This window comes from Heterocephalus glaber, unplaced genomic scaffold (assembly GCF_053883595.1).
Source record: "Heterocephalus glaber isolate CG9 unplaced genomic scaffold, H.glaber_assembly_v1.0 deba00001497, whole genome shotgun sequence".
Lineage (NCBI taxonomy): Eukaryota > Metazoa > Chordata > Mammalia > Rodentia > Bathyergidae > Heterocephalus > Heterocephalus glaber.
This window is the reverse complement of record NW_028258320.1, coordinates 65,357,556-65,370,191: the sequence shown is the minus strand read 5'-3', so window position 1 is coordinate 65,370,191 and position 12,636 is coordinate 65,357,556. Positions and strand designations below refer to the sequence as shown.

Here is a 12,636-nt window from a genome sequence, read left to right as displayed (position 1 = left end):
TAGAATTGCTGAGGTCTATAATTTTATGTTTCACTTTCTTAGGAACTCAAATTTTTTTTAAGAAAGAAGGTAATAGGGCTGGGGATTTAGCTCAGTGGTTTTGCCACCTGCGCAAGTGCAAGGACCCAAGTTCGATCCCCGCTACCAAAAAAAAAAAAAAAAGAAAGAAAGAAGGTAATAATGTTAAAAAAATCCACGGTAATGACATTATTTTATATCTTGGTTGTGCTGGTGATTAAACAAGTATACGCATATGTCTAAACTCAAAAGTAAAGAGTAAAAAGTGAATTTTATTTTACTGTAATTTAAAAGATTAATGACAAAAAAGTGCTCATTAACTCTTTTGTTTTTTGTCCTGTTTTTGTTTTTTGGTACTGGGGGACTGAACTCAGGCCCTTGTGCTTGTGAGCCAGGTAGTGGCACCACTGAGCTAACTCCCCGGCCCTGCTCATTAACTCTTAGAAAAATCAGTATTTCTTTCAGAAAAAGATGGAAAATCATAAGTATATTTATCAGTACGTGACTAATTAAATGAGTTGTAGTACAACCATGTGATGGAATCAATGTCTTGCTGTACTTAAAAAGACAAGGCAGGGCCAAGGATGTAGCTCAGTGGCACTGCGCCTGCCTGGCAAGTACAAGGTCCTGAGTTTGAGCCTTGGTTCCAAAGGAAAAAAAAAAAAAGAATAAGGCAGCCCAATGTAGTCCCGTATGGAGTGCTCTCCAAGATGTATCATGAAAGGATACATTCTTGGCTTCCATTATAGAAAGAATGTATGCATATGTTTATGTATTCATACATCATCTCTGGGGTGACACAGAGGAAAATGAAATCGCTGGCTGTGTTTGGAGAGGGTTATGGGTGACTGGGGAAGGAGGGAGCTTGACCTGCCTTCCACTGTGGTTTCTCTCCACAACCTTTGTGCCTTTTGAGATTCGTACCTAGTGTTTCTACCTATTTAACAATGCTATGGTCTGAACGTTTGTGTCCACCTAAAATTCATGTGCTAATATTAAGAGGTGGGGCTTTTGGGCAGAGATTAGGTCATGAGGATAGAGTCCTTATGAATGGGATCAATGCTCTTATAAAGGAAGCCTGAGACAATTTGTCCCTTCTGCCATGTGAGAACACAGCCAGAAGCCAACCACTTATGAAACAGAGAGCCCTTGGCAAATGCACCACATCTGCTGATGCCTTGATTTTGGCCTTCCAGCCTCCCAAACTATGAGCAATAAAGGTCTCTGGTCCAAGGTATGCATTTTGTTATAGCAGCCCGAATGGACTACAACAGACAATCAGAGTCTTTCCAGGCAAATCCATTCTGCCTCATGGAGAAACAGAGAAGTTAGATTCCTATGGAGACTGATATCCTAGTAGAATCCTGGAGCACACCAGGGATGTAGGGCTTGAGCTATAAAACAGGCATATTCTATGACCCAATAACCATTCATGAGCAGAATTTCCTTTGCAATAAGTGGCAAATGGCTTTGTATACTCAAGGACTCATTGGAGACTACAGTGAGGAGCCCAAGACATATTTTTGCCCTGTGGAATTGGCTGCAGCTCCCCGAGTCTATGCTAGATGGCATCCTGTCTCCATGGAGGGACTGACAGCTATAGGAATGAGAGCTCCTACTACAACTGCCAGCTTCTTCTGCATAGCTCATTTCGGTGGTATGCAGCCCGTGGCTCTGCTTTGAGATGTTACTACAGCAGGGAGCTGGCTGCCCCAAATCAACTGGGCAAATTATCTATTATACTCTATTCTGCAGAATTGCCGAAAAAAACCCAAACCCAACTGGTGTAAAGCAGTACACTTTTAAAACTGCAAGTACTCGATAGCTTCCACTTGGCATATAACTTGTTAGCTGAGACTTCAATGAGGGAAAATCATGTCCTCCTTCTTTTGGGTCAAATAAATACCCATATGTCTGACATGGCCTATCATAGGATGGTAAGTTTTGTTCTAAGGTTTCCAAGATAATTTGGCCCAGAGTCTCTGGAGCAAAAGAAAGTTTATACTCTTGTAGCATTAAGATTGTCCTGTGAACCCACCTCACCTATGAGTCATGTGGTTACAAATATTCCTATAGTTCCACTCAACTCTGCTTGTTTCTTCTTCCTCCTTAAGAAGCAGTCTACTTTATGGGCCGGGGATTTAGCCCAGTGGTTCCGTCGCCTGCCTCGCAAGCGCAAGGACCCGAGTTTGATCCCCAGTACCAAAAAAAACCCCAAACAAACAAAAAAAAGAAGCAGTCTACTTTAGTTAAGATTGTATACACATTTCCATTCTAAGCTACCCTGCAAAACAAGTGGACTTGGCTTTGGTCATGCCATTACCTGACAGATGCTGGTCACTGAATCTGGTGATGAAGCTGGACTGTCAACCTTATTGGCTTGAGGTCTGCCCAGGGGTTTAATAAAGCACACTTCTGGATGTGTCTGGGTGGGTCACAGAGGAGTCACTTTGAGGTCTGTATCTGGTCCTTTGGCCCTTCTTTCCTGGCACCTTTTTTCTGCTCTGCTATCTAGTCTTGAATCCAATAGCTTTGCTTGCCATGCTCTTCCACCATGATGTTTCTCCCTTGGAGCCAGCTGATCATGTACTGAATCTCCTGAAACCAGGAGCCAAATCAAACCTCTCCTCCTTTAAATTGTGGATGTTAGGTGTTGTGTCTCAACAACAGGAAAGCTAATACAATGGATGATGGTTTGGATTCTTATCTACATTAACAGAACATCATTGGCTTTTAATATATGTGCTGCCGAAGCAAGCACCATCATTGGCTTTTAAGTAAATTACTGGAGAAGGGGCTATTTTCCTTCTCTTACTCTCAAAGTGCAAAATTAAGGTTTATATTTTTATTGTGTATTTTCCTTGCCAAGTTGAGCATTTTCCTTCCATATAAACCTATTGATTGCTCAGCACTAAACCAAACAAAAATGTTCAACTTTCTGTAAGATATTTTAGGGGCAAGTATCTTCTGTTTCAGTCAGCCTGAAAACTGAATTGAAACTGGTATGCCTAGTTTCTTTTAAAATTAGGTGACTAGGGCCAGGGATTTAGCTCAGTGGTTCTGCCGCCTGCCTCAAAAGGGCAAGGACCCGAGTTCGATCCCCAGTACCAAAAAAAAAAAAAAAAAAAATTAGGTGACTAGCTGGGTGTGGTGGTGCACACCTGTAATCCAAGCATTCTGGGAGGCTGAGGCAGGAGCATTGCAAATTCAAGTCCAGCCTTAACAATTTAGTGAGACTCTGTCTCAAAATGAAAAATAAAAAAGGCACACCTGCCTGGCAAGTGCAAGGTCCTGAGTTCGATCAACAGTACTGGAAAAAGTAAAAAAATAAAAAGATAAAAATAAAAATATAAAAGGGCTGAGGATGTAGTTCAGTGCAAAGGTCTTGGGTTTAAATACCAGTTCAAAAAAAAAAAAAATAACCAGGTGAATCACTGGGTTGATAGCAGATTTGAGGACAGAGGTCCAATAAGAAAGCTGGAAGCCCTGGGGGCTGGGCATTGCCTTTGGTTTTCTGTACCAGATGAACCTTATTCCAGGAGGCTAGTTTCCCCTACTTTTCTCAAACTCTGATCTGATCTTAATTTTGATAGTTAACTAGCATGGTATAACTAGAATCCTGTGGTATAAGTAGGTGGGGCTGGTCATCCCATATGTGGTACAAGCAAATATTGCCAAATGCTCACTATGTATAAGCACTTACTGGGCTCTATAGTGAAGAGACTCAAAAGGTGAAAAAGACATATTTCAGGGGCCGGGGATTTAGCTCAGTGGCACCGTGCCTGCCTTTTAAGCACAAGGTCCTGAGTTCAATCCCTGGTACAAAAAAAAAAAAGACATATTTCAGGTCTCTACATAGAGAAGGTAGACACTCACCAAATAACTAGCCTTATCCCACACTTTGACCTCTGGCAAAAAATTCTCTGTGGCTCAGTTTCCTCTATACACAATGGAGCTGACAATGTCTTTAGACAGTACCTGCCTTATAGGATTGGGCTAGGAATCAAGGTTCTGGGTACAGTAATGGGATAGGGTACTGGAGAAAGGGTCTGTGTGTGGCAAGACTGAGGAAGTGGTCTCATTAAGCTTTACGACAGTTCAGGGCTGCACTAAGGCTCCTATCAAGAGCCTCCTACATAAACATGGCATCAGGGAAGGGGCCCTTTATTTTTTACTAAGAAAGAACATGTTAGAGCCAGGCATGGTGGCTCAAGTGTGTACTCCTAGCTGCTGAGGAGGATGAGGCAGGAGGATTGCAAGTTTGAGGCCAGCTTGGGTAATAGTGAGGTCCTGTTAAACTGCTACAGTGCCAGGAGTTTGGAGACCACATGTAGCTGGGACCATCAGTAGGCAAGAGCATTTTAGCTTGAATCTCTTTAGAACTTGCTGTGGAGAAGTGATGCAAACCAGCTGACCCTGTATGTCTTGTTGTGGAGCTGAGTGTCTAGACGTCTCTATAGGTTAACAATCACTTGGCAATACCAGGGTGAAGCCTCCCAGAAGATTAAGATCAACCAATTCATCTTGAAACCAAAGACTACAAAGATTTCTCATGAGGCTTGGAGGTCATCAGTTTTTCCCAGAGTGTGGTACTTTTATAACTCCTCACAGATGTCACTGGTTAAAATGATACCTGGACTTTAATATGGCTTATCACTTCCAAAATTTATGTTGATGTTTAATCCCCATTATGAAGTGTTAAGAGAGTGGAAACTTAACCTGATGCTCAGAACCAAAGGACATACATGCTCCATGTCTCTTGTCTCTCATCACGTGACACTGTATACCATTTCAGGATTCTGCCAGCAAGAGACATCACCAAATGTGGCTCCTTAACTTTCAACTTCCAGAACTGTAAGCCAAAATCAACTTTTAATTAAAAGTTACCCAGTCTAGGAAACTGTGTTATTAGCAACAGGAAATAGACTAATACTGTACAGAAGACTTTAAAAAATTTTAAAGTGAGGGGCTGGGAATTTAGCTCAGTGGTTTCGCCGCCTGCTGCGTAAGCGCAAGGACATGAGTTTGATCCCCGGTACCAAAAAAACCAAATTTTAAAGTGAGCCAACATTAAAACCATTAAGTTGGGCCAGGGATTTAGCTCAGTGGTTCTGCCACCTGCCTTGCAAGTGCAAGGTCCAATCCCCAGTACCAAAAAAAAAAACCAACCATTAAGTCACCAAAAGAATGATAGGTGGTTTACTGCACGGCAACATTTCTAATGTCAAATTTGTTAACTGCTGGCTGGGGTCCATTGATGAAGGGCTTTTTAGGGTGTAGGGAATATTAACAGGAAGCCTCATGCCTCCAACCCACTTTCAGCTCCCATTGTCTTGTCTTAGAATTCCTAGGAACCTGACACGAGTTCTTCCTCTCTGCTTGCAAAGTCCTTTGTGTATGTCTCTATGATGGCCTTTCTTCCACCATGGAGGGAGTCTGTCTGCCAGTCTGTGTTCCTTCCTAGTCGTGAGCTCCCAGGGAAATTGCCTTCATAAACTTCGAAGAAGGGAATAAGAGAAAGAAAGGTCTCTTTGCAACTGCTTCCTGAGGATCTACAAACTGAAAGGCAAGCAAAAGATGAAAACTCCATCTCTAGCAGAGCCAACCTGATTATTCAGACAAAAGGAACCCTTATTTTACAAAGAATATAGGTTGTGGCTTTCCAGAATAACAAATTGCATCTATATCCATGGGAGATACAGGTGCTCACAGAAGAATGAGATTCCCTGTGTGTTTTGCATTTCTGGCTCAGCTGAGTGCAACTGGAAGTCAGTGCTTGTCTTTGGCATATTCTTATTTCTCTCACTGTTACTTGTACCACCATTTCGGTTTCTGCTCTTGTTCTCAGCTGGCTGTCAATGATTCCCTGCTTAGTTAGATACTTAACAAACTACCTTTTTTTCGGTACCGGGGATTGAACTCAGGTCCTTCCACTTGCAAGGGAGGTGGCGGAACCACAGAGCTAAATCCCTGGCCCTTAACAAACTACCTTTGGCTGACTTAAGCTTCTTTTTTTTGGTACCGGGGATCGAACTCAGGACCTTGCACTTGTGAGGCAGGCGCCGGAACCACTGAGCTAAATCCCTGGCCCAACAAACTACCTTCGAAGCAAGCCCATTTTTCATGAGGACTGAGTTGGTAATGTAGTTAATTGTACATATAATGGTGGAATTATGGACTGGAATGAAACCTCCCTTATGTCTTACTCATTTAGTCAACTGCCTCATTTGCCCTTTTACAAGTTTACTCTGGCAGCCAAACATAACAGTCACAACCAAGTTGTGCCAGCCAGCCTGAGCCATGCAGAAATTAAGTGTACAGATTCTGAGTCAGCTGCTGGGTTCAAATCCCAGGTCTTTTATTATTAGTTATGTGTGACCTTAGTAAAATAATAAACCTTCTTTGTCTGAAAAATAGAGCTATGTTCCCTATCACATGCAGATGCTATGTTCAATGAGATAATCAATACAAAACAAATAGCACAGGGCCAGGCCCTGTGTTGGGGTTGAGTAAATGCTAGCCATTGTTGTTCCATTCTTGCACTGGAATGCCCTTGTTTCCTCATAGAAGCAGATACTTGACATACAATCATTTATTTTGTAGCCACGATGCATTACCTGTAGTGAATAGAAAATTGGATAGGCTAACATCTATTTGCTGAGTGGCCAGCAGGATTCACTTATTCTCTCTGGGTCTGTTTCACATCAATAAAATGAGGGAGACAGGCAGAGGTTTCCAAGGTTGCAAATTCAAATGTCCATAAGGCCAGATAGGTAAAATCACTGTTGACTTCAGTAGAGTGGTGAGGATTAAGGTTAACTGCAGAGCCTTGACACTCAGTGTAGGCTACTGACCAGCAGGATTGGCAGAACCTTAGAGTTTGTTGGAAATAACAGAATTTCAGGACTTGCCCCAGACATAGGTCTGCATTTTAACCAGCATCTGCTTTGTTATAAGAGCCCCAGCATTTGTAAGCACAAGAAACCTAACCAGGTTGTTATGGAGCACAAGCCACTTAAAAATATTCAAATTTATTTATTTTTTAATGTCACCCAAATAAACTTTGGTCGGATCCGGCCCTAGGCTGTGGGCAAGTGGCCCACTGTAGTTGGTGGGCTCTACGATGCTGCCAGCTTTAAGTGGCTCTCTTTTCGAGATCCATCATTTCATCACAAGTTATGGCTCTGGGCATGTGCTCTGTAGCAAAGAGCAAGCCTGGGTGGCTTCGAACAATACTTCCGGGAATGAAAGGGGCCCAAGCTCAGCTCCCTGCCTTCTGACACGCAAACTTTGCAGACAGGTTAAGTGAGGCCCAGGGAGACCCACTGACCCAAATCTAGACAACAGGAACTGGTGGCGTCGGATATATCCACCAGGAAAGAAGACAATCCTGGGCTGTTAGAATCCAGCTTCGAAGGCCTGGAAAGGCTATTAATTTTTTTATATTCTCCAATGAATAATTGTTCTCTGTTTCTCTCAGCACCTCCCTGCTACTTCCTGGCAGCCCTGGAGACAGAAAGTTTCCTCCTTTTGGACAGAGACGGCCCAGGGTTGGCTTCAGAACGGATATCCGGCCCGCAAGACTCAGAAGCAGAGAAGGCAAAGGGTTCATTGTTCCCTGGGGCCAAGCGGCCCAGTCCCCAGCCCAAAGGACAAGAGTGCAGACCCCAGGTGACGAGAGAACGTCCATTTCCTGGCACGAGGGTTTTCGGAGAAAGCAAAGGAGCGGGACTGGGCCTAGATCTGGAGTCTGATGTTCAGAGCATTAACAGAGGAAGGATCTAGGAGTCCCAACATAAAAAAGCCAGAATTTGAACACACTTCCATGCAGAGTTGGCGCTGGTCTGCCTGTTCCTCATGAACACTCCACACTGCAGACTTGCTATTACTCAGGCTATCTGAGCGAGTCCAGCTGTAATGAAGATTGTTGGCTGGCGGGGCGGGCGCGCTGCAAGACGTTTTACTAGCACAGCGTGCCGCTTCCCACGCTCAGATCCCTGCCGAGGCGCGATCCGCGTGGACCCGCAGCCGGCTGGGGGCGCTCGGGCTGCGCCAACACCGAGGCAGGCGCCGAGTCGCCGCCGAGTCGCGGAGCCCTTCCCGCCTTCCAAGCAAACAAAGTGCAGCTCTGTGAGCGACTTGGCACGTGTGCGTGCGAGACAGCAGGCAGCGGCCGGGCGGGCGGGCGAATGCCGGCTCCGGCGCCCAGCGGCTCACTCGTGGACCCACAGGGCCCCAGGTGGGCAGCGGGCTGACTGTACTCCCGCCTGAGCGACCCGGACCCCCACGGCTCCCGCCCTGTTCCCGCTTGGCCGGGGCGCTTCGCCTACCGCCGCCGTGGCCTGAGGACTCCGTGTTCCCGGCTCTGGACAGGGCGGGAAGGAGGCGAGCGGGCCCGCACCCCGGGACCGGAGGCTCCCGCGGGCCTGGGGTGCTTTTGACTAGCCTGCCGGCCGGGCGGCGGCCACCTCCGCTCTCGGCGCCGTGCAGGGCGTGTCTCCGGCGCCCTCAGTCGAGGGCCGGCCAGACTCTGCCTGCTGCCTCAGCTCGCCCCGCCCTGGCGCACCGAGGACTACGACTCCCAATAGGCCTCGAGCCACTTGCGCCGAGGCGGGAGGCGCGTCCGAGCCTGCGCCTGCGTAGTGCGGCGGCCCGAGCCTGCGAGTACCACACCCCCGGGAGGGACGGAGGGGAGGCTGAAGCATCCGAGGCATTAAAGCATCCGAGGGAGCCGGAGGGGAGGAGAATGGAGTGACAGAGACACGCGGAGGGTGGGGGGTGGGGGGGAGAGTGTGGAGGGAGGGGGGAGGGGGGACACAGAGGGAGGAAGAAGCGGCGGCTGCGGCTCCTCTGTGCAGAGGGGGAAAACTCGAGGGCTCGGAGCAGGAATAATGCGGTAGGCGAGGCGGGCTGCTAGCTCCCGGCTCCGGCAGCAGCGGCGGCGGCCCGAGCAGCGGCAGCACCCAGGCGCTGACAGCCCCGCCGGCCGGCTCCCTCGCTGACCGCCGACTGTCAATGGAGCTGGAAAACATCGTGGCCAACACGGTCTTGCTGAAAGCCAGGGAAGGTAAGCGGGGCCGGTGCGTGCCTGGAGCAGTCGCCGGGCCGGGATGCGGTGCCGGCGGCGCGTGGGCTGTGGCCGTGCGTGTGCGGGATGCCCGCGGCGAGTCGGTCGCGGCGGGACAGCTCGGAGAGCTGCTCTGCAAACGCTGCGGGGCTTCTGCCCTTGGTCTCCGAGAAATTGGACTTGGGCAGAGTAGGCTGCAGGGATTAGGATGCTGAAATATCCCCTTAGTTTCCAGCTCTGACCCTGCAGATCTTGCCATCTCAGCAGCTGTTGAAAGGTCAGTTGGAAGAGCATTCTTTCAGGGAGAGACGGGCAAACGTGAAAATAAGATAGCTTTCTGAGTCGGTCCGGGATGGTTGGTTCTGTAAGTGTGATTTGGTGTGTGTGTATGGTGGGAGGGGGGTGTTAGAATTAGCAGAAGCCAAGTCTGCCTGTGCAGGCTGAATTGATAGAGACTATTTGCTGGAAACCATCCGCTGGGAAATGTGTCTTAGGGAAATCCCGTCGTGTGGAAGGAAGCCTTTTAAAGGCAAAGTAAGATGTTAAGGAATTAGCCAGTTTATAGAGTAATGAAACGATGGCTGTACAAATCATCTAGAAAATAATTCAGGATTTCAGATGTGGTGATTATTTTTTTCTGGGGTTGGGGGGCCAGATGCCGGAACTGTTTAGTTTTGTCTTAGTTAAGGAAGGTAAGAGTGCTGGTGCTTCACTCATTTCAGATGCAAATGATCAGATTTCCTGCATGTAGCTAGCAGGAAGTATCCTCTAAATGGAGTGGGTTAGATCTTAAGTCTTACCTATCAGCACGTATTTTGACTCTTCCTTGAGATGAAAAAGAAAGAAAAAAGTGGCCTTGAAACTTAACTGCTTTCTGAAAAGATTGTGTTATGTGTGTATAAACATGGATATTTAGGAATACTTGGAATTTATGTAACATCTCTTTTGTCAAGATTTGGGCCCTGGTGTACAGTTTTTTATAAAAAAAGGAAGTGGTTTTCCCTTTCCTGGGAGGAGGTTTTATTTGATACCCAAGGTAGAAGGCAAGCTAAGTAAGGTCTTGACTTTAGAGGAATCCTCAGTAAGCAACCTATGAAAATGCCATACCTACTTCTTAATATTTTCATTCACCCACTTTGATGAATGAAGGAAGGATTTCTGGCCAGCAATAAAACGATTCATGTTTATCCAGCCCATTCCATCACCTTGTGGCTCAGTACAGGCTGTGTGTCTGGGTGATGCACTGCCCACCTTGGACTGGTTTTCAGCCACTCGCCCGGGTGTCCAGGTCGCACTTTTATGGTTGCTTGTCCCTTCAGAGCAGCTCGAACGTAGCCACCGGAAGGTTTATTTTGAAATCCCCGAAAGAAGCAGTGCTCTGAAAATACTGAGCAGAGTTTAAAATATGCAAGATCATCTCTCTCCAATTTCTGTTCACTCAGCTTTGGTGTGAACAGATTTCTAGGGGAGACTGTTACTTGGTGACTTCAGACTAAAGCCTGAGGGATTTTTCCTTTTTTCTTTTTTTTTTAGCCCCCTAATCTGACATTTTTAGTGAACTAGATCAAGGTGGGGCTATTGAGCTCTCCTGTGGGCTGGACTGGACAGTCCTGGAGGGAAGAGGGGGAGAAAGCCCCCCGGCTGCAGCCTTTGCAGCCAGCCACCTAGTGGTGGGACCCAGTTGCACATCTCAGGTTCACGGGGCTGGGAAAGTTTTTACCCTCCCTCCATTCTGAAATTCTTTCTGGGGAAATCTCTGGATATGATGGTGCTGGAGCCCTTGCAAGGGTCACTAGTTCCTCTTGTTGCCCAGGGAATCTGTCCCCCAAGTCTGCTGTTCTAGACTTTTGTTTGCCTGGTGGGATACTTTCCTCTTCCCTTAGCATTTGGTTGCTTCTTTTAAAATGTTTTCCTTAGAGTGGGCAATGTAATATCAGTTAGCCCCCTCTCCAGTTGTTCTTCCCAGTGTGTTTTACTAAAATGAATTTACTGGCTGATCTTTTTGTTTGCTAGGTTAAAAAATTGGCTTTTCCAGAGCCTTAGGGAGGAGAGCAGCAGGTTGGAAGTGTGTGTGGAATGACAAACTCCCGTGGGGCAGAATTACAGTAATTAGAAGTGCTCAAGAATGTGTCCTTCACTTTTTTCCTTTTAAAGTATTTTTCAAATTTCTTTGTGAGGATTTTGTAGTTAAGTCATGGTGAGAAATAGCTCTTGAAGATGTCTTAGAAGTGGAGAGGTCGGGCTGGGGATGTAGCTCAGTGAGCTCAGTGATGCTGCGCCTCCCTGGCAAGTGCAAGGTCCTGAGTTTGATCCCTGGTACCGAAGAAAAAAAAGAAGAAACAGACTGACATGTGAGCAAGACATTATCGTTTATGTGGCAGCCACATATTTCAATTTGCATTTCTTCCATTTTCTCTTTTATTTCTAGAGAGAATCCACAATTTTAAACCCTTCTATTTAATAAAGGGTAGGCGTTTATTCGAGATTTGTGTCAATAATTTTAATTACTGTGGAAGATTTAAGAAATAAAAGCCTTTTATTTTCTCTTTTCAATTCTCTATTTGAAGCCATTCTATTAAATATAATAATTCTCCAAATAACCATATTCTCTAAACATTCAGAAAGGAACATTTCAGCCAGGTTAGTGAAATGGGTAACAAACTTTATAGTATGTAAAAAAAAAAAATGAGTTGTTAAAAATGATTAAAAACACTTCTTAAAAGATACTTATGAAAGGCTATAGATGAGAAGTACAGTGGGGAAATGTGAAATTTAATTTGGTTCACTTAGCAAGATACATTGTAAACAATTTAAAATGCGGCTTTCAAGTAAAAGTCACATTTGTCCCAGACAATAAAGAGACAGACCTTGAAGAAAGACAGGCACACTTCATGAATGCCCTAATTTGATGTTGATGGGTAACTTTAGGGTCTATCTTTTGATATTACTATGTATCCTTAAAGGCAAATGACTTGTAAGTTCATTATATATTTAAATTCATACCATAATGGAACAAGTATGAAATAGAAAACATTAATGTAGCAGTGAAATAAGAAAGCCTGTTAGTGGACTAGAGTAAAAGTGATTCATTGTAAATAATTAGAAAATATACCAAGGAAGTTGTACATTTGTGGCAATTGTTTTGAAATGAGAAAAGATGGCCAGGTGTGGTGGCACACGACTGTAAGCCCAGTACTCAGAGGCTGAGGCTGGAGGGTCACTGCAAGTTCCAGGCCAGCCTGGACTACATAGCTGCTGGACTCTATCTCAAAACAAAAAACAAGCACTCTTAGGGACTTCAGATTAGTCTCCTAAGAAATGGTTAAGGAAAAAAGAAGTAAGTCGAGACTGAACTCATGCCAATTTATGGAAATGAGCTAAGTGATTAAGCATTTAATGAAAAAGATGCCCAGACTAACTCTTCTATCTGTTTACATTTCAGAATCTCAGAAAATTGGCAGGCAAGCCAGTGTTGAAATAATGGTAGTGAGAAAGAGTGTTTGCAGAATGCTTTTTGTGTCTTTTTTATCACAGTAAGAGTTTTTGCTTTT

General features: G+C 45.4%; 2 protein-coding genes across 2 annotated transcripts in view; one reads left to right on the top strand and one right to left on the bottom strand.

The window, feature by feature from the left end:
- Prdx3 (peroxiredoxin 3) overlaps positions 1 to 8,514 on the bottom strand; it is a 35,104-nt gene extending 26,590 nt beyond the window's left edge. The window contains exon 1 of the mRNA XM_004838830.4: positions 8,349 to 8,514. The gene's annotated coding sequence lies outside the window, so the exon portion shown is untranslated. The remainder of the gene's footprint in view (positions 1 to 8,348) is intronic.
- Positions 8,515 to 8,764: 250 nt separating this feature from the next.
- Positions 8,765 to 12,636, top strand: part of Grk5 (G protein-coupled receptor kinase 5) — a 221,401-nt gene continuing 217,529 nt past the window's right edge. Inside the window, exon 1 of the mRNA XM_004838829.3 lies at positions 8,765 to 9,085. Coding sequence (XP_004838886.1) covers positions 9,034 to 9,085 — 52 coding nt within the window. The 5' untranslated portion in view covers positions 8,765 to 9,033. The remainder of the gene's footprint in view (positions 9,086 to 12,636) is intronic.